We start from the raw sequence: 23,103 nt of genomic DNA, 5'->3' as shown, positions 1-23,103 counted from the left end.
TGCTCTGCCGTTCGCGTGATTGACAACTGGAGTGTGAACAGACAGCATTTCTGCATGTGCAAAGTGAGGGGCGCGAGGCGCGCGCGTGAGAGATGAGCGGGCTCGAGGTGATCGTATGGCGAAGAGAGTGGTTGTGTCCGAAATCGTTCACACGTTCACTCATTCACTATTTCCTATATAATGAATGGCAGTTAGTGCACTATATCTCAGCAGTGAGTGAATGAAATGAGTGAGTGAATTTGGACGCTGACGTATACACCGAGTGTCGGAGCTCTGGGACTGTCGCAGAAACAACGACACATATGAAATACTTGGGCCTTACTTGTTATTCTTATTAAATAATATATTAATACATAAATCTTCATTCTGTTTGTCATTTTTAATATATATGTTCATATAAAGAGTAAACACATTTTATCTAATGTACATTATTGTATTTATTTTTTATACTTTAGCATCTTTGAACTCCAATAAAAGATGGGTAGTGTTTCTGGGTGCAAAGCGCCCTCATCTGATCATAAACAGCACCAAAGTTTTCATAACCTACATGTTATAAACGAATATTTAAATCATACACAGAATTATCATTTCCACTGTGTGCAGTCTCCTGAGTTAAAATAATATCACCTCAGTGAATTATTTAGTAAATAAAGAATTCTTCAGCTTAATGGCATACTTCTGTATAAATGTTAATAAAGAGTACATTTTAAAATGTATCTGTATGTTTTGCCTCTCTATATGCTATTATGTTAATCAAGTAATGATTTGTCAAAAAGTAATTTAATACATTCAGCATGAAATAAAATATTGCAGGAGTGAAGGAAACAGTAAGCTCCCAGCTCGTAAGTCTTCCCCACGGTGGATTATGGGCAATTAACCATCGTTGAGTGTACATCAAATGTACACTCGAAATTAGAGTGCATTGTGGGTAAGAATGAGTGAACAAACGTAGGGAACGAGTGGCTCACTCAGAATTCAGACACTCCTACAAAATGATGGACACCCGAAATAGTGCACTATATAGTGTATATGGGGCAGTTTCAGACACAGCGAGTGTTCCACGACAGGAGTTGGTGCCCTACGCAGGCTGCGTACTCTACGTTTAGAGAGCGGTGGTACTGCTGTACAGAACTAATGATCTAAACTCTTTCGACACTGAAAAATGTAATTATACTGAAATAAGAATCCACGCAGGACTTTAAAAGCTATGAAATAGCGAAAGCAGGCATTAATAAAATGTGATCTTGCTTTGGTTTATATTTCAGCATTATTTATAATATCCTTGTGGGACATTGTTCAAGTTTTCACTGTAATCATTACTGGAAAGGTTTCAAAACCTCTCTTACTGACAAATTCATCCAGATCTGACAAGAGCCCTCAAAGGGAATGTTCACCCAAAAATGAAAATTCTCATCATTTACTCACGCTCATGCCATCACAGATGTGTATGACTTTCTTTCATCTGCTGAACACAAATTAAGATTTTTAGAAGAATTTCTCAGCTCTTTTGGTCCATAAAATGCAAGTGAATGGGTGGCAACATTTTAAAGTAAAAAAAACAAAAAACAAAAAAAAAATCAAATAAGTCAGCATAAAAGTAATCCATAAGACTCCAGTGGTTAAATCAATATCTTCAGAAGCAATGTGATATGAGAATGTGTGGATGAGAAACAGAGAAACGGATCACTTTCACATTCTTCTTCTTGTGTTTTTGGTGATTCACGTTCTTCTCTGCATATCGCCCCCTGCTGTGCAGGGAGAACAATGTCTAGCAAAAAAGGACAAATATTGATCTGTTTCTCACCCACACCTATCATATCACTTCTGAAGATATGGATTTAACTACTGGAGTCTTATGGATTACTTTTATGCTGCCTTTATGTGCTTTTAGGAGCATCAACATTTTGGCACCTGCATTGTATGGACCTGCAGAGCTGAGATATTCTTCTAAAAATCTTAATTTGTGTTCTGTAGAAGGAAGGAAGTCATACACATCTGGGATGGCATGAGGGTGAGTAAATGATGAGAGAATTTTCATTTTTGGGTGAACTATGCCTTTAAAGTGATAGCTCAGCCATAATTTAACATTCTGACATCATTTCCCAACCCTCATATTGTTCCAAACCTGAGTGACCTTCTGTATTCTGTGGAACACAAAAGATGTTAGACAGAAAGTTAGGGACTGACATATATATATATATATATATATATATATATATATATATATATATATATATATATATATAAATACATTAACTGAAAATAAATAGTGACTCAGGCAACATTCTGTCTAATATCTTCTTATTGTGTTTCATGGAAGGAAGTCATATGGGTTTGAAACAACATGGTGGGTGAATGATGACAGAATTTCCATTAATAATAATAATAATAATAATAATAATAAAAATATTTCTGTAATACATGTTAAATGTGTATTATGTACTGGAATATAGGAGAGTAAACGTCCAATATGTCATTTCAGAAAGTAACGAGTTACTCAATACTTGAGTACTCTTTTAATTGGATACTTTCTTACTCTTACTCAAGTAATTATTAATTATTATTAAATATGTTAATACTTTTACTTCTACTTGAGTAATTTTTATTTATTTATTTATTTTTTTAAGTAATTGTACTTTTACCTGAGTACAATTTTTGGCTACTCTAACCACCTCTGTAGCTAACTAATGTTAACATATGCCAAAAGTATTCGCTCACCCATCCAAATAATTGAATTCAGGTGTTCCAATCACTTCCATGGCCACAGGTGTATAAAATGAAGCACCTAGGCATGCAGACTGCTTCTACAAACATTTGTGAAAGAATGGGCCGCTCTCAGGAGCTCAGTGAATTCCAGCGTGTTACTGTGATAGGATGCCACCTGTGTAACAAGTCCAGTCGTGAAATTTCCTCGCTACTAAATATTCCACAGTCAACTGTCAGTGGTATTATAACAAAGTGGAAGCGATTGGGAATGACAGCAACTCAGCCACGAAGTGGTAGGCCACGTAAAATGACAGAGCGGGGTCAGCGGATGCTGAGGCGCATAGTGCGCAGAGGTCGCCAACTTTCTGCAGAGTCAATCGCTACAGACCTCCAAAGTTCATGTGGCCTTCAGATTAGCTCAAGAACAGTGCGTAGAGAGCTTCATGGAATGGGTTTCCATGGCCGAGCAGCTGCATCCAAGCCATACGTCACCAAGTGCAATGCAAAGCGTCGGATGCAGTGGTGTAAAGCACGCCGCCACTGGACTCTAGAGCAGTGGAGACGCGTTCTCTGGAGTGATGAATCACGCTTCTCCATCTGGCAATCTGATGGACGAGTCTGGGTTTGGCGGTTGCCAGGAGAACGGTACTTGTCTGACTGCATTGTGCCAACTGTGAAGTTTGGTGGAGGGGGGATTATGGTGTGGGGTTGTTTTTCAGGAGCTGGGCTTGGCCCCTTAGTTCCAGTGAAAGGAACTCTGAATGCTTCAGCATACCAAGAGATTTTGGACAATTCCATGCTCCCAACTTTGTGGGAACAGTTTGGGGATGGCCCCTTCCTGTTCCAACATGACTGTGCACCAGTGCACAAAGCAAGGTCCATAAAGACATGGATGAGCGAGTTTGGTGTGGAAGAACTTGACTGGCCTGCACAGAGTCCTGACCTCAACCCGACAGAGCACCTTTGGGATGAATTAGAGCGAAGACTGCGAGCCAGGCCTTCTCGTCCAACATCAGTGTCTGACCTCACAAATGCGCTTCTGGAAGAATGGTCAAAAATTCCCATAAACACACTCCTAAACCTTGTGGAAAGCCTTCCCAGAAGAGTTGAAGCTGTTATAGCTGCAAAGGGTGGGCCGACGTCATATTAAACCCTATGGATTAAGAATGGGATGTCACTTAAGTTCATATGCGTCTAAAGGCAGATGAGCGAATACTTTTGGCAATATAGTGTATGTTAATTGTTACTAAATGATCTTCCTCAACAAACAACATGCTGTTTATGGACAGTTGTTTGAATAGTTTAATATAGTTTACAACTTCCATGTTTACATCTGAGGAACAATGACAAATTTTGAATTTTATGTAGGCCTAAACATGAGAAGCAGTTATATGTGCTTTGGAATTTCATTGATTAAATCCTTAATTAAATTTACGGAATGGTGCTTTATGACATTATTTAGAAGAATAAGGGTTCCTACACCTTATCACCAATTCATTTCCAAGACTTTTCCAGACGTTTTTGATTACTAGATAAGGATTTATTTTATAATCAATAATAATACTTTACTGTAGATTACACTCACAAAAGAGCAATTTCTAGCTGATTAAATGTTCCATAGCTATTTATACATATTCACTATAAAAATTTCTATGACTTTCCCAGGCCTGAAAATTAAAGTTTTCATTTCCATATTTCCAAGACTGTGGAAACCATGAAGAAAAAAACAACTTCAAAAATGCAGTATTGCAGGAACAGGACATTATTTAAGAGGGACTGGGTGGGAAGAAAATCATTATACTGTAAGTTAGGTGCAGAGGGACAAGGGGTAAAATTCAGCAGGAACGAGACAGTTCGGAATTAAACTTCCAGGACCGAATGGAAAAATCTGTCCTTGCACACACACATCTACCCTGCAGTTTAACTAGTCTGTTTCTGAGAGTTTGTGCTAAATTCCTGTGTGTGTCTGACTATAAAGTGGTGTGTGTGTATTTGTGTGGGTTGATGTGTGTTTAAAGAGTCAAGACTTATTCTCCAGGCAGAAGCCAGAACTCTATGTGTGTGTGTGTTTGTGCACGATATGCATCTCAGCCAGACGGAGGAGGGTGTATTTTTAGGTGGGACTACACACTCTCTTATAATGAGCACACCCCCACTGCGATCCCCATCACCTCACTAAAACACAGATCACAGTGAGAGAGAGAGAGAGAGAGAGAGAGAGAGAGAGAGAAAAGTGAGGGGAGGGGGAGGGGGAGGGGGCTAACAAGGGGAATGTGTGATGATAGCAGAAAAAAAATTAATAACACAGACCAAATTAGCCAGACAAAGAAACAAGCACAAACAAACATATAAGATTATTTGTATGAATAAGAAAAACTTACATTAGCATTCACCAGTATAAATCAGTATTGTTGTTATGCTAACCAGAAAATCCATATAGCAGGAAAACCACATTTGTTTTCACACTTGTTTTGTGCTTAATAACACTAAACACGTTGAACATTTAAGTCACAAAAATCCAAATTGCAGGAAAACCTTCACTCTTATTTTGTACTTTATAACGCTAAACATACTAAATGCTAAAGTCACCAAAAACCAAAATATCCACATTTCAGGAAAACCCCACATTTTTCCTATTATTTTGTGCTTTATAACACTAAACAAATTAAATCTAAAGTCACCAAAAACCAAAATATCCAAATTGCATGAAAACCACATTTGTTTTCACCACACTTCTGCGCTTTATAATCCTAAACATGTTGAATGCTAAAGTCAAATTTTGAAGCGAGCAAGGAGGAGTAAAGTCACTGCTACAAGTCACTGACAGAGTGATTGATAACAGGCTAAGCTACACAAGGCAACCATCGATTTTGTGATGACTGTGTGGATTGAGAACTTGATTAGCAAAGAACGGACCTTGTGCTTCGGAACTTGCGAATGACTAACTGTTGATTTGGTCATCTCCACTTCCTCTGGATTGATGCCGCCAGTGATGCTAACTGAAGGCTGATAACTCTCTAAATACTCTGTAGACTGTAAAATACAAACTAAACAATATATTTATATATATACAGTTGAAGTCAGAAGTTTACATACACCTTAGCCAAATACATTTAAACTCAGTTTTTCACAATTCCTGACATTTAATCGTGGAAAACATTTCCTGCTTTAGGTCAGTTAGGATCACTACTGTATTTTAAGAATGTGAAATGTCAGAATAATAGTAGAGAGAATTATTTATTTCAGCTTTTATTTCTTTCATCACATTCCCAGTGGGTCAGAAGGTTACATACACTTTGTTCGTATTTGGTATCATTGCCTTTAAATTGGATCAAATGTTTTGAGTAGCCTTCCACAAGCTTTTCACAATAAGTTGCTGGAATTTTGGCCCATTCCTTCAGACAGAACAGGTGTAACTGAGTCAGGTTTGTAGGCCTCCTTGCTCACACACGCTTTTTCAGTTCTGCCCACACATTTTCTATCAGATTGAGGTCAGGGCTTTGTGTTGGCCACTCCAGTACCTTGACTTTATTGTCCTTAAGCCATTCTGCCACAACTTTGGAGGTATGCTTGGGGTCACTGTCCATTTGGAAGACCATTTGCGACTGAGCTTTAACTTCATGGCTGATGTCTTGAGTTTTGCTTCAATATATCAACATAATTTTCCTTCCTCATGATGCCATCTATTTTGTGAAGTGCACCAGTCCCTCTTGCAGCAAAGCACCCCCACATGATGCTGCCACCTCCATGCTTCATGGTTGGGATGCTGTTCTTCGGCTTGCAAGCCTCACCCTTTTTCCTCCAAACATAACGATGGTCATTATGGCCAAAAAGTTCCATTTTTGTTTCATCAGACCAGAGGAAATTTCTCCAAAAAGTAAGATCTTTGTCCCCATGTGCACTTGCACACTGTAGTCTGGCTTTTTTATGGAGGTTTTGGAGCACTGGTTTCTTCCTTGCTGAGAAGCCTTTCAGGTTATATCTATATAGGACTCGTTTTACTGTGGATATAGATACTTCTCTACCTGTTTCCTCCAGCATCTTTACAAGGTCCTTTGCTGTTGTTCTGGGATTGATTTGCACTTTTCGCACCAAACTACATTTATCTCTAGGAGACAGAATGTGTTCCTGAGCGGTATGATGGCTGCGTGGTCCCATGGTGTTTACACTTGCATACTATTGTTTGTATAGATGAATGTGGTACCTTCAGGCATTTTGAAATTGCTCCCAAGGATGAACCAGACTTGTGGAGGTCCACAACTTTTTTTCTGAGGTCTTGGCTGATTTCTTTTGATTTTCCCATGATGTCAAGCAAAGAGGCACTGAGTTTGAAGGTAGGCCTTAAAATACATCTATAGGTACACCTCCAATTCAGTACACCTCCTATCAGAAGCTAATTGGCTAAAGGCTTGAAATCATTTTCTGGAATTTTCCAAGCTGCTTAAAGGCACAGTTAACTTAGTGTATGTAAACTTCTGACCCACTGGAATTGTGACAGTCAAATTAAAAGTGAAACAATCTGTCTGTAAACAATTTTTGGAAAAATTACTTGTGTCATTCACAAAGAAGATGACCTAAATGACTTGCCAAAACTATAGTTTTAATCTGTGAATTGGTGGAGTGGTTAAAGAATGAGTTTTAATGACTTCAACCTAAGTGTATGTAAACTTCTGACTTCAACTGTATATATATATATATAACGTTGTAAAGAAGAGTGGGCCAAAATTCCTCAACAACAATGTGTGAGACTGATAAAGTCATACATAAAACGATTACTTGAAGTTATTACTGTTAAAGATGGTTCTACAAGCTATTTAATCATAAGGTGTACTTAGTTTTTCACACATGGCTTCTCCATTTTGGCTTTATTTTTGTTAAATTAATCATGACACGGTGTAATATGTCATGTGTTGTTGTTCATCTGAGGTTGTATTTACCTAATTTTAAGACCTGCTAAGGACCAGATGATTTTTATTATGTCCTGATACATAAAACCATAGAATTCGAGGAGGGTGTACTTTCTTTTTCAGATGACTGTATATATATATATGTATAATTATTTCACTGATATAAAGAGTCACATACTTTTTCACATTGTATAAAAGTCACAAAATAAAAGTCACATTGTAATACTACAAAAAATGGCTGTTTTCATATATGTAACATATATTTTCCCAAATCAAAGTAGAATTTGAATATTTATGACCAAATATATGAACTATATATATATATATATATATATATATATATATATATATATATATATATATATATATACAGTATATTATACTCTCTCTCTCTCTCTCTCTCTCTATATATATATATATTATTTGTGTACGTGAAGGGATATGGATACCTTTTAACTTACACTATTAACAAGCATACAGTATTGTTTTGTATGCTCATTTTAACAGACTATTTATCAAACCATACTAAAATGAAAAACGTATGTTAATGCCTACCTTCTTTTTTTTTTTAACAGTACATTGCTTCAAAAACAATACTTACAGTTATAGAGCAACAAGCATATTTCATGTATCTATTATTATTAATTGTTGTTTGGCTATTATTTTTAATAGTCTTCTAATTTTTGGATCACTTACTCCTCGGTAAGCACCACAGGTGTCATGATGGCATGGAGGTGCTCCTTAAACAGAAGTGCTCACCAAAAACCGGCTCACTTACAGAAGATTTCATGTTCTATTTCAAATCATTTCAAGTTTATTTTAATTCAGATGTGACCAGAAATAGTGTTTTCCATGTCAGTTAGTTGTTTATTCTGTAAACATCCACCCACTTTCACCAGTTCGCTCCGTGCACGTTCATCTGCGGATCTGCTGTCAGCATGATATGTGGGCTGGGTTATATCGCATTGACAAATGAATGACAGGGTAATGACCAATCAAATCAAAGTGGTGACATCACCTCCTCTCACTATATTCCGCAGTTACCCAAATCACATTCATGCCACTCTTAGGCGCTCAAGGAGATCGCAATGAGCTGAAAGGAGGCAAGGGTGGTGATACCACCTTCTGAAACTTTATCCGCTGGTGTCACTGTTGGACAGTGTAATTTTAGAAATATGAATGCTATACACATTATTTGAGCTCACATTTTTTCACGTAATATTTTATTTGTTTTATTTATGTACAGTCGATTATTTTTCTTATCCGAAATTTTTGAGGAGGCACTGCCTCCCATGCCTACTCGGAGGAAATTCCACTGGCCCTGAACAGAAAATATATGGCCCATTAGCCCGGAAGATAATTAAAAAATGCATATATCCGCAAAAATTTTTGTTTGACATTTTGTAGGAGTACAGCAGCACATCAGTTTTTTGAAGTCTTTCTGTTTGAATTAAAAGCCATTCAGATGAAAACACATTCTTTCATTAAAAAACTAGAAGCAGCGCAACAAGTAGAACGCAGGTGTCTTGAGACACATTTTAAATGGCATTTTAAAATATGCCACTCCTGCACACGATGCTGCAAATACAGCAAGATACAGTGCAGTGATCAAAGATGTCCAATTAGCACCTGCTTACATAGAAAAACTATAAAAAAAACAGTGCAGATGGACACAAAAATGTGTTTTTAAAATATGGTGTGAATAGCCCCTTAAATAAATTGTTACCTTTTGTCAGTAGGAGGCGTTTCCTTGCTCGGTGGTGCCTCCTGTAAGTCTGGAAGGTTGGCAAAGTCATCTTGCTCGGCCAATCCAATTGCGAGAGACAGCACAACCATCTTCCCCTCTCTGTTACAAAACACAGAAGCAGAATCAAACATCCAAACAAAGAAAACTTGAGCAAAATATGTAATGATGCAGGTGAGAGGAAGCAACCATTATAACCTAGAAAAGGAAAGATAATCATAACAGTGAATATTGGCTTGACAAAGCCTTGCCTGTGTAGAGAGACAGACAACAGAAAAATGGCAGATCTCAATTCTTGAAAATGACTGCAGAAGTTGGGCATTACCAACATGGACAAGTCAAAAGTGATAATTTTTCAAAAGAAAAATCACCATGAGGACAAAAAATATATTTTTACACTCAGGGGAATAAATCTTAGTCATGTTACTAGTTTTAATTATCTAGGTCTGACAATTTCGGCCTCTGGACCATTTGATCTAGCAGTAAAAGACTTAACAGACAAGGCTTGGCGGGCATATTATAGCATAAGAAAATCACTATTTAAATTTAACCTTCCTATTAAATTGTGGCTGAAAATCTTTGACAGAATCATCAGACCCATCTGTGAAATCTGGGGCCCCAAATCTAAACTGAATTATGAGACCTAGGACAAAAGTCCAGTTTAAATCTTCCAGCTTGAATTTTGTAAAAATATCCTTGGAGTTCAAAGAAGTGCTTTAAACCTGGGCAGGCTCCCTCTCTTGACAGATATTCAAAAGAGAGCCAGTAAATCTGGTTCCACCTACAGACTCTTCCCCAGAAAATCACCATCACTGTGTGTTTATATACAATGCAGCACACCCAGAGAGTGACCCTTTACAGTACTTAGTGGATAAACGCCAGCTAAATATATCAATTCAATTTAGTCAGGCAAAATTAAAACAAATATAAAACACACTCAAGAAGAATACATTCATCATTGGCAAAGCAAGTTCAAAGAAAAAAACAAATTATCCTATTTCCAAAATATTAAGACAGAATATAAATTGGCATCATATCTGACCAAACTTAAAGGCTACCGTCACAGAAAGCTTCTGACTAAATACCGTGCAAGTGAGCACAGTCTGGCTGTAGAGATGGGTCGGCACAGGAAGAACTGGAGACAGAGAGAGGACAGACAGAGTGTTCACACTGCACTCAAGGAGTCATAGAGGATGAACTTCCTCACTGAGTGCAGTATATACGAGACCATCAGACACACATATTTTAAAGTTACTGTTACTCATTGTTCTCTGTAGTTACTTTTCTTTACATGTTGTGCACTTACCTGTATGGTTATTATTATTATTATTTTATTGTTTGAATTTTTATGTATGTAATGCATGTTTTGTTTTTTGTTTGTTAATGCATGCTTTGGCAACATTGACAGACAATAGATAGATAGACAGAAAGATGCAAGATAGATCATAGATAGATAGGCAGATAGACAGATAGATAGACAGACAGGACATGGGACAATTCATATGCCATTGCCTGAAACTTGGATTTAAGATAGACCTCACCGAAATGACCGGCCGGTTGAACTGTGAAGCACCTAACTGATCTCTGCCTGCATCACCTTGGTCTAATGATGGACTACACTCTTGAAATGGAATACATAGACTATCAATAAATTGCCAACAAAAGCCTTCATCAGCTAACTAACATAGGACAATGCATCTACATGAACTTCTGCAGTTAATCCAGGATGAACTTCAAAGAGATTAATCATTAATCTTACAGTTCTTACAAAATATTTGTTTAAACACTGGCCCTTAACACTTACTTAGTTTAATAATTTAAACCATGACTTGCACTGCTCATAAATAAGTAATATTGGCTTTGTATTTGTAACGAGTCAGGAGAGAGTGGAGGATCTAAATGCAGCATCTTTAATAGAAACCGAAGATGAACCAAGTAACTCAGAACGAAAACAATACACAGGGAACCCAGTACAGAACATGACAATACAAGTGAAGGCTGATGAAGGAAACAGGGAAAACAAGGGCTTAAATACATGGGGCAAACAAGGGAACGAGAAACACCTGTGGAAACAATCAGGGGAAAACCAATCATAAAATGAAACTACAAAAAGGAATACAAACTAACAGGAAACAGGAACTAAACAAGAATTTCAACATAAGTCAATACAAAAAACAGGGAATATGTGACATTATTCATGCTGTTTAGCCAGAGGGGCAACTGGCCATTAACCAACGTCTTATGGAATTTTGTGTACCTTGCCACAGTCGCCTTCGGCTTGCTCACTGGGGTTCTAAATACAATTATTATTTAATTACTTATCTTTATACACACTTCAAAATCGTATTTAATAAAATTACACAACGATGACTTTATATATATTACAGTTTCATTTTCTGTTGAAACATGATTTTCTGTAAAGCTGCTTTGAAACGATGTGTGTTGTGAAAGGCGCTATACAAATAAAAATGACTTGACTAGATAGACAGAAAGACGACAGATAGGTTGATAGACAGACAGACAGACAGACAGACAGACAGAAAGATGACAGATAGATGACAGACAGACAGACAGATAGATAGATAGATAGATAGAGAGATAGATAGATAGACAGACAGAAATATGACAGATAGATGGATAGACAGACAGACAGACAGAAAACCAATAGATAGATGATGGACGGACGGACGGACGGACGGACAGACAGATAGACAGACAGAAAGATGACAGACAGACAGACAGACAGATAGATGGATAGATAGATCCTTATATAGACACATATAAGGATTTTAAAGTAAAAACTAACTAACTCAAGTCTTTGTCAAGCCAACATAAATATTGGGTAAAGCTGGTAAAAGGTAGAAGTAGAGTGAGAAAAGAGCACATGCTGGATGGACAACTGGGGACTCAGCATTACACTCTTTCACCCACACACACACACTGTCCAACAGCCAGGACAAGTCTTCAGGTCTCAGTGATACATATGCCTCTGTGGAATGACTCATTCTTCCCTCAGACTGTTCCTGCTCTCTTGCAATTTTCTTTTTTATTATTTGTGTCCACTTCTAGCTCTGGTTCATTTTATTTCCCTTTTCTCTCCCAATGGATTCAAGCCAGCCCATAAGAAAGAATCTCTTTATAATCTCAAATGTTTCTCCAAGATGGCAACACGATTAAACAGAAAGCAAATTTGATTTTTTTTTAGAAACTTTTGCTTAAGTTTCTTTGTGTGTCTCTTCTAGAGATTTCAATATGAACTCAAACATTTCTCATTAAATGCAACCAAGACTAAATAATCTGAGCTGTGCTATTTACATTCATCTTACACTGTATCTCTCTACTTGCACATCTTACTGTATGTTAACAATTGTCTAATTTGTTTCGATCCTTATTTTCTACAAAGGAATTTTAGGACAAATATCTGCAACAAAGTTGATCCTTAAATGAAACATAATTGAGAACTATGAAAGAGCAACTTCTGGGGTATAAAGCTTTTCTCTGGGAGAGCTATACTTGCTAAACCTATTCATTAAATCACGTACTGTCAAACACTTCCTCTGTAAACTTCATTAATAGTTCTTGATCTATTCTACAGGAAAGTTTAGAACAAGTTTACCATTCCTTCATCTCTCTCACTATAAACTTTTCCTCTTCTCTCAGACTCCATTAATCAACAGATTTTACAACAATTTATGCTCATAAAGGAACTATCGGCACATTTGCACTAAAAACATGCTTTTGCTGGGGGGTACGGCAGAATTAGTGATGTGCAGGGAGCACATTAAGCCCACACACACTTGTTTTATTGATTAAGCTGAGTCTAACACATCACCGTTACAAGGGCTCTAAATGGCTTTCATCGGAACCACTGATTCTAAATTCATAACAGGGTCCTAAAGGGAGATACTGTATATTCAAAGTGTGGATGAGACTCAGAACTCCTGTCATACTGGGGGTTGATCTGCAAGTAGTTCCACCTCAAAAACAAGAGGGGTAAGGACTTTGTGCTTCCTTGTCTTGCGGATTTATTGAGCATTGGACAAAATATGGCTAATAACTTTAAGTAGAAACAGAGAGCCAAGATGAGTGAGAAATGAAAGATGGGGCATCAAGACATCTATTGATAATCCAATTTAATAACAAAACAAATTTTAATTTAAAAACAATTTTTAGATTTTTTTAAAGAAGCTAAAATTTATTTTAATACATTGAAAAAGTTTTGTTTAGCAAAAGTTGTAATTACTTTTTATACTTTTATTAATGAAAAAGTTTGTTTATTTTTATATATTTTTTGTAAAGTTTTATTTTGCAAAGGTTGTTTATTTTATTTTTATTTTTTACTATGTACAAAGTCAGAAGTTTACATACACCTTAGCCAAATACATTTAAACTCAGTTTTTTCACAATTCCTAACTTAGGTCAGTTAGGATCACTACTTTATTTTAAGAATGTGAAATGTCAGAATAATAGTAGAGAGAATGATTTAATTCAGATTTTATTTCTTTCATCACATTCCCTGTGGGTCAGAAGTTTACATACACTTTGTTAGTATTTGGTTGCATTGCCTTTAAATTGTTTCACTTGGGTCAAATTTTTGGGTAGCCTTCCACAAGCTTCTCACAATAAGTTGCTGGAATTTTGGCCCATTCCTCCAGACAGAACTGGTGTAACTGAGTCAGGTTTGTAGGCCTCCTTGCTCGTACACGCTTTTTCAGTTCTGCCCACAATTTTGTTTTCGGATTGAGGTCAGGGCTTCGTGATGGCCACTTCAATACCTTGACTTTGTTGTCCTTAAGGCATTTTGCCACAACTTTGGAGGTATGCTTGGGGTCATTGTCCATTTGGAAACTCATTTGCGACCAAGCTTTAACTTCCTGTCTTGAGATGTTGCTTCAATATATACACATAATTTTCCTTCCTCATAATGCCATCTGTTTTGTGAAGTGCACCAGTCCCTCCTGCAGCAAAGCACTCGCCCAACATGATGCTGCCACCCCCATGCTTCACTGTTGGGATGGTGTTCTTCGGCTTTCAAGCCTCACCCTTTTACCTCCAAACTTAACTATGGTCATTATGGCCAATCAGTTCAATTATTGTTTCATCAGACCAGAGGGAATTTCTCCAGAAAGTAAGATCTTTGACCCCATGTGCACTTGCAAACTGTAGTCTGGCTTTTTTATGATGGTTTTGGAGCATTGGCTTCTTCCTTGCTGAGCAACCTTTCAGGTTATGTCGATATAGGACTCGTTTTACTGTGGATATAGATACTTGTCTACCTGTATCCTCCAGCATCTTCACAAGGTCCTTTGCTGTTGTTCTGAGATTGATTAGCACTTTTCGCACCAATTTACGTTCATCTCTAGGAGACAGAATGCGTCTCCTTCCTGAGCGGTATGTGTGGTCCCATGGTGTTTATACTTGCGTACTATTGTTTGTACAGATAAACGAGGTACCTTCAGGCGTTTGGAAATTGCTCCCAAGGATGAACCAGACTTTTGGAGGTCCACAGTTTTTTTTTCTGAGGTCTTGGCTGATTTCTTTTGATTTTCCCAAGATGTCAAACAATAAGGCACTGAGTTTGAAGGTAGGCCTTAAAATACATCCACAGGTACACCTCCAATTCAGTACACCTCCTATCAGAAGCTAATTGGCTAATTGTCTAAAGGATTGACATCATTTTCTGGAATTTTCAAAGCTGCTTAAAGGCACAGTTAACTTAGTGCATGTAAAATTCTGACCCACTGGAATTGTGATATAGTCAGTTAAAAGTGAAACAGTCTGTCTGTAAACAATTGTTGGAAAAATTACTCATGTCATGCACAAAGTAGATGTCCTAAACGACTTGCCAAAACTATAGTTTGCTGAATGACTTCAACTGTACATATTTTTTTATATATACCGTGTGTGTGTGTGTGTGTATATATATATATATACAGGTGCATCTCAATAAATTAGAATGTCGTGGAAAAGTTCATTTATTTCAGTAATTCAACTCAAATTGTGAAACTCGTGTATTAAACAAATTCAATGCACACAGACTGAAGTAGTTTAAGTCTTTGGTTCTTTTAACTGTGATGATTTTAGCTCACATTTAACAAAAACCCACCAATTCACTATCTCAAAAAATTAGAATACATCATAAGACCAATAAAAAAAACATTTTTAGTGAATTGTTGGCCTTCTGGAAAGTATGTTCATTTACTGTATTTGTACTCAATACTTGGTAGGGGCTCCTTTTGCTTTAATTACTGCCTCAATTCGGCGTGGCACGGAGGTGATCAGTTTGTGGCACTGCTGAGGTGGTATGGAAGCCCAGGATTCTTTGACAGTGGCCTTCAGCTCATCTGCATTTTTTGGTCTCTTGTTTCTCATTTTCCTCTTGACAATACCCCATAGATTCTCAATGGGGTTCAGGTCTGGTGAGTTTACTGGCCAGTCAAGCACACCAACACCATGGTCATTTAACCAACTTTTGGTGCTTTTGGCAGTGTGGGCAGGTGCCAAATCCTGCTGGAAAATGAAATCAGCATCTTGAAAAAGCTGGTCAGCAGAAGGAAGCATGAAGTGCTCCAAAATTTCTTGGTAAACAGGTGCAGTGACTTTGGTTTTCAAAAAACACAATGGACCTACACCAGCAGATGACATTGCACCCCAAATCATCACTGACTGTGGAAACTTAACACTGGACTTCAAGCAACTTGGGCTATGAGCTTCTCCACCCTTCCTCCAGACTCGAGGACCTTGGTTTCCAAATGAAATACAAAACTTGCTCTCATCTGAAAAGAGGACTTTGGAACACTGGGCAACAGTCCAGTTCTTCTTCTCCTTAGCCCAGGTAAGACGCCTCTGACGTTGTCTGTGGTTCAGGAGTGGCTTAACAAGAGGAATACGACAACTGTAGCCAAATTCCTTGACATGTCTGTGTGTGGTGGCTCTTGATGCCTTGACCCCAGCCTCAGTCCATTCCTTGTGAAGTTCACCCAAATTCTTGAATCGATTTTGCTTGACAATCATAAGGCTGCGGTTCTCTCGGTTGGTTGTGCATCTTTTTCTTCCACACTTTTTCCTTCCACTCAACTTTCTGTTAAAATGCTTGGATACAGCACTCTGTGAACAGCCAGCTTCTTTGGCAATGAATGTTTGTGGCTTACCCTCCTTGTGAAGGGTGTCAATGATTGTCTTCTGGACAACTGTCAGATCAGCAGTCTTCCCCATGATTGTGTAGCCTAGTGAACCAACCTGAGAGACCATTTTGAAGGCTCAGGAAACCTTTGCAGGTGTTTTGAGTTGATTAGCTGATTGGCATGTCACCATATTCTAATTTTTTGAGATAGTGAATTGGTGGGTTTTTGTTAAATGTGAGCTAAAATCATCACAATTAAAAGAACCAAAGACTTAAACTACTTCAGTCTGTGTGCATTGAATTTGTTTAATACACGAGTTTCACAATTTGAGTTGAATTACTGAAATAAATGAACTTTTCCACGACATTCTAATTTATTGAGATGCACCTGTATATATATATATATATATATATATATATATATATATATATATATATATATTCAAGTTTTATTTATGGGTATTTAAAAATATTAATTAGAGGCTTTCAGAAAAAGCTTTTCCTCACATTCCATTTTATAAATAATAATCTTTATTAATTTATAGGGGTTTAAAGAGGCTTTCAGAAGAAGCTCTTGCTCACATTTTGTCTATGTTCACTTATCAATAATTTTTTTTTTGTGTGCATTCATATCAATAAACTAAAGTCCACTAGAGTCCAGCATCAGTGCCCATAAGCACAGAGTTTCACAACTCCAGCCCAATAGCACAAATCACTTGCATCCCTTATGCATGCAGGAGCTTAATTGCCTGTCAGACAGTCATAGTACTGGGGAATTAGAGCTGGAGCCAGTTACATTTTTGCGACCCTGTGAAATGAAAGATTATAACTAGTGCACTAAAGTCAGGATTTTCAATGTGCTGGAAAACAGAGATTAAAATTTAAATTGGTTGCAGATGATAAGTAATATGTACATATCTGACACATTTATACTAGGTAAAAGTTTGGAAACACCTACTAATTCTTTATTATTACTATTTTTCATATTTATATGTCTTCAAATAAATATAAGTCATCAAAACTATGACATAACACAAAAAGAAGTATGGGAATTATGTAGAAAAAAAAAGCTCCACACACTTTTGGCATTCTAGATGTGATGAGGATGCTGGGCACTTGTTGGCTGTTTTTTCTTCACTATCTGGTCGAACTCATCAATTTAAAAAAGAAAATTAATAACAGAAATGTTATTGTTTTGTAAAGAAATTCATATATACCGTAGGTAAAAATTGTACACAAATACACAGATGTGCCTACAAAAATAATTTTAATCATGTAACCATAAGCTATTAGTTCAAAAGTTTTTTAAGATATGAGAAACTGAAATTTAGTCAAGTGTGTCCAAACTTTTGAATGGTAGTGTAAATGGGATACATTCTGTCTGAGACATGATCTGGGGGTAGTGTGCATACTCCAGAACATTGTGCTTCACACGATTAATCATGAGTTAGAATCTGTCTTGAATCATTTCCCAATCATATGCCCCCTCCTTCTGTCACCTCTCCACTGTCCTTTCAATTAAAGTGCCAAAAACATTTATTTACTTCTTTAAAAACATCATTAAATCTAAATGAGAATTTTGATGCTTTTATGCCAATGTATGTTTGCTTTGAAGACATCTTTATGCCAGTGTACTTCTAAACAACTTCTATCTTAAACTAGATTATGGGTGGTTAGTGAATAAGGTGCAGGTTTTTGCACTGAAATACCAACTGCAAGATTGGTGCAGCTGTTAAGCGAATTTGCCCTTTCTCTTCAGTGAAAACTGACCTAAAATATTGATGACTCATCTTGCACTACAACATTTTTTGTCCAATCAAAAACTAGAATGAGAATGTACCTTTTTCCTATACAACCTACAACTTACTAGCAAGTAGCAAATCATGGTTCATGGCTGTCTTTTTACCAAAGCCTATGTAATCAGACTGATCTTACTGTGAATTCTGCAACAGTAGGTCGAAATTTCTTGAGCAACACTCAGTCTGTGCTTACCAAAAATCGAATCACTGCCCCTAGTGGCACATGTGAGCTTCGGGTTAAATGTCCACAGAGTGGTGCCAAAACGGGTTGTTTTTAGTTGTAAATGATAGTAAACAGAAATGCATATTTTATGAACCATATGCCCAAATTCTAACCCTAAACCTAGCCGTCAGTGGAGCAAAAATGTCATCTTAGAGGGAAAATCGAACCTCCAAACCAGACTTCCCATTTATTATGTGAATGTGATTACTAACTGGTTTAAACATGGGACAAGAAGCTAGGTCTCAGACACTGTTGACACAAAACGCTATCAGTTACACCACAGGAAAAGGTACACACACCTGAACTGATGCAAAACGGTCTGACAGGACATGTCACTTGTCAGTAACTCGGTAGAATGGGTCGATGTCAGGGTACTGGAACATTTGGTAGCAACATGTCAACTTTCTGTGTGATCATGATGATATACTGTAGTGGATGAGCCCTTCAATATGTCCTGCCTGAACATCCTGTTTCAATAGAAAAGGAATCATCAAGCCATTTCATGAGGTCTTTAAATGGTCCTCAGTGTGAACCAGCTGTCTCTCTCTCTCTCTCTTTCTCTACTTCATGACAGTTAATCATGGTAGTAATGACCCTAAGGACAGAAGATCAATGCTGTGTAGAGTTGACCTGCCAGCAGTGAACAGAACACATTCTCATACTAAACCTCTGACCACACACACTCTAGGATTCGAAAATCACCTAGGGATTGTATACTGCTAAATGATCTTGGTACACACACAAACAGGCATGTGTGTAAGCTTAAAGGCTCTCCCAAACAGACACAGAAATTAATTGTAAACTCTGTGAGTTAATAGAAAAGCACTCATTTCTTTCCTCCTCTTTCCTTCCTTCCTTCCTTTTCTCTGTCAGAGAATGTATTCATTGAATTGGGTTTCATGAAAGATATTGGGTATTTTCCTAAGCCTTAGTTATTAAGAAAAACATCAAAAGGCCTGAATTTTTTGGTTTTGCATTTATATATCTCTAACAATACAGTGTTTCCTCCACCGTTCTGCTGTGTCAACAGTGCCATGGCAAAAAAATCTTTTGATTTTTGAGTTGTAAATTTGTAGTCTGAATTGAATGTGATAAAAAGACTTTGTAATGTAGAGACTTAGTAGGTATTGTAAAATAATACAAAGACAATAAATAGACAACAAGTCTTTTTATTGAGTTGTCTTCGCTACAGTCCAACCTGTGTAGATTGATTAACGAACAAATGATTCTTATGAGCCAATTCTTGAAATTAATCAGAGAAAGAGACACACCCTATCTGGACCCTATCCGCCCCAAAACAGCACCCGAGATAAGAATCAGGGTGTCCCAAACCATAGTACTGTTTGTGGACATAAATGCCCTAAAGTTGCCCAGATGGTCTACTATTTCCGGTAATTTTTCAAAGTGTGAATCCCTTATTACTCTTTCGGCTAATATTGTCCACAATCCTTGCTCGACGGAAGAGGAGTTTGACCGTTCGCTTCAGAACTACATTTGTCATACTTGAAAAACTACAAACATGGCAGTGAGACCGACACCGCATCATCACTTCATTATGTTTTCGACATAAAACAACATTAAACATTACGCAAGTTTGGTTTGGAAGAGAAACTTCTTTGTTCTTGCTGTTGGACGATGATGCTGATCGGCTCATTAAATTGTGAATGATCAAGCAGCTCCATTTACACTGATCAGAAAAGGGTATGAATGATTAATAATCCTCACTTTGTCATCATGCATTCTTTTATGCCCAACTACTGTATTTGTAATGCTAATTTTGGATGCTCTTGTATCGTGGATGTTGGATGTTTCTTAAGAGCTTCTTTTTCAAAAATAATCTTTAAGGAAAAGTGTCAGCACCATATCAATTAAAAATGGGGATATCACAAACAACAAATGAAACAAATTAACACAATTGTCTATTCTCATTTTATTTTTGTCATTTATTGTATCACTGACATATACCGAAAGTCAGATTTCCTTTCAAGAGACTGTTGTAATGATGTAAACAGTACAGTATGTGATGCTGTCAAAGGAAATATTAAAACAATAAATAAAGTGATCCAGCACATTGTCATTCAAGTGTTCTGTCTTTCCGACTTATAACACTCAAATTAAGTAGATAATCTAAGATTTATACTTAAGTTAAAGGTGAAACATAAGATCACATCTTTAACTTTAAATATAACTGTTATCAGTATTATATTTAATCTGCAACACATTGTAAACATCACATGTTGAAAAGAGATAATGACAGGAAAAGAGACAAATTTGATTTGCATTACATTACGTGTATTATTATATCAAAACATCAGGGGCTCTCCTCACAAAACACCCTGTGACAGATTTTCAAAGACGCACTGTTTCTTCTCAGATAAAGTAGAAATCATTGTAGGGTATCGCAAATGAAATGAAATGAAAAATGATAAAGGAATGGTCAGTGGTTTGAGTATTTATGCAATGGTGCCAAAAACAAAAAACATCCAGTGTGAGGCAATTCAGCGAACGGAAATGCCTTGTTGATGAGAGGTCAACAGAGAATGGCCAGACTGGTTCGAGCTGACAGAAAGGCTACAGTAACTCAGATAACCGCTCTGTACAATTGTATTGAGCAGAATAGCATCTCAGAATGCACAACACATTGAACCTTGAGGTTGATGGGCTACAACAGCAGAAGGAACAAGATTAGAACCATCTTGTTCTTAATAAAGTGCTCAGTGAGTGTAAGATAGGACCAATTATATGTACAAATGACTGCAATTAATTCATTCCTGTAATACATAAGTATTGAATTAGATTAGGTAATTGTGCTTGAAAATAGCTAAGCAACCCATACTTCGATGAAAATGTATCGATTATGTAAAGGTTCCCTCTTCTGTAGCGCAGACTGAAATCAGCATTCACTTAATCTACGTTGAAAAGATACAGATAGGCACACTTGAATAATCCACTTCCTCTGGCCCTTATTCTACCTTGCAGTGTACAGGTGTAGAGCCATGATGAAGATGCTCAAACCAAACAGATGGGCAAGCAGAGAGAGACAGAAGGCCACAGAGAGACACAGGACGCAATCAAGCATTAGTAAGCGACAGAGCATGATGACAAACAAAGAGCTCAGACAGGCATGAGCAAGCAATGGTGCATGAAAGAAGTCATGAATCAGGCATGAGGCCCAGATTTTGCAGAACTTTACAGATTTCTGCAGAATTGTGACATTTGACATTCATAAAAGTTGTACGCATTCCCATCCCCACCCCTTGCATGTTTTTTTATTAAATATTTTGGTTAAGAATTACAATTAAAAATCTACATGTATCTATAAATCTATCTATCTGACTATTTTAAGCTTTCAGAAAAGGCTTTGCCAAGCTAACATCAAAATTTGTCTTGACCAACTTTCTTTTTTTTAGTTACAGAAAATCGATCAATTAAAAAAGATACAGCAACCTGGGTCAGAACAGGCTGAAGGACTGTACCGAGTTTGGTGGATGTATCTTGTAAAATCTAGGAGGAGTTACATTTAGAAATTACCATCTCAGGTAAAAGGAAAATTCCCGAACCCAGGTTTTACAATAATTTTGCAATACTTACATTCATAACATTATTATTTTTGCCAAGCCAACATAATAAAATAAAGACAAGATAAAGACAAAAGTATTAGGAAGCAAATAGTTATCAATGAGAACTGCCCTGCTAAAAAGACTAGCATATGTTGTGTTTTTGGTGCTGGTGTCCCCTTAACAAGCTTTACCAACAAGACTTCCTTGGTTTCTAACTAAACTTAGCTGGTGAGCAGCATGGCTGTAGTGAACCACCAGTTAGACCAGCACTAATCAGTATGAAACAGCTTAGACCAGCATGGAAATTCATGCTAGTCTAAAATGGTCTTTTCAGCAGGGTGAACATGTAGCTGGATCCAGTGATATAAGGGTGTCCTAGGCAATGATATTTCAAGGATTCGCTTGGGGGCAAAAACATCAATTACATTAGGCAATCTCATCAAAATTATAAATGGAGTGGTTAATATAGAAGCATTAATAAACTGACTGGTATAGTAACACACAGTTCATTAGATGGACATGAAGTTTCCACAAAAAAATAAAAATAATAATAATAATACAGCAAAGATGGTAAATCTTCACACATTTAGTACATTATTACATAATTTATGCTTTATGCAAAAAAAAAACCACAAAAAAAAAAAACAGAGATACATATACAGTCTGGAGATCAACAAGTAGCACATGCATGATATATAAAAATGAGGTGCAGCTAGTTACCTTGGAGGATGAGCCCCTTACGTTGGAAGAGATCATAACCAGTGGTGATAAAGTAATCAAATTAACTGCTGTTTTAATTAACCACAAAGGCAAAAGTGAGTCTAAAAGGATTACATGCATTAAAGTTCAAAAGTAAAGTGTGTATTTTTTGTCAAAATATTTTATCCTATCCTAGTTGAATGTGCAGAAACAACCACACATTCGGGAAATAACTTCCCGAACAGTGTAAATGCCGTGCTGCTTTCACAACATTGCTCTGTTTGTTTGAGTGGTTCGATATTTCAAATTCTGATTTCTGAAAGCATAAGTTTGGGGCGGGAG

At 37.0% G+C, this 23,103-nt stretch overlaps 1 protein-coding gene across 1 annotated transcript in view; it reads right to left on the bottom strand.

Annotated features, from left to right (window-relative positions):
* Positions 1-23,103, bottom strand: part of syt7b (synaptotagmin VIIb) — a 189,188-nt gene that overhangs the window by 59,505 nt on the left and 106,580 nt on the right. Inside the window, exon 5 of the mRNA XM_051715768.1 lies at positions 9,340-9,459. Coding sequence (XP_051571728.1) covers positions 9,340-9,459 — 120 coding nt within the window. The remainder of the gene's footprint in view (positions 1-9,339; positions 9,460-23,103) is intronic.

The sequence above is a fragment of the Myxocyprinus asiaticus genome, chromosome 2, assembly GCF_019703515.2.
Source record: "Myxocyprinus asiaticus isolate MX2 ecotype Aquarium Trade chromosome 2, UBuf_Myxa_2, whole genome shotgun sequence".
NCBI lineage: Eukaryota > Metazoa > Chordata > Actinopteri > Cypriniformes > Catostomidae > Myxocyprinus > Myxocyprinus asiaticus.
This window is presented reverse-complemented; position numbering and strand designations above follow the sequence as displayed.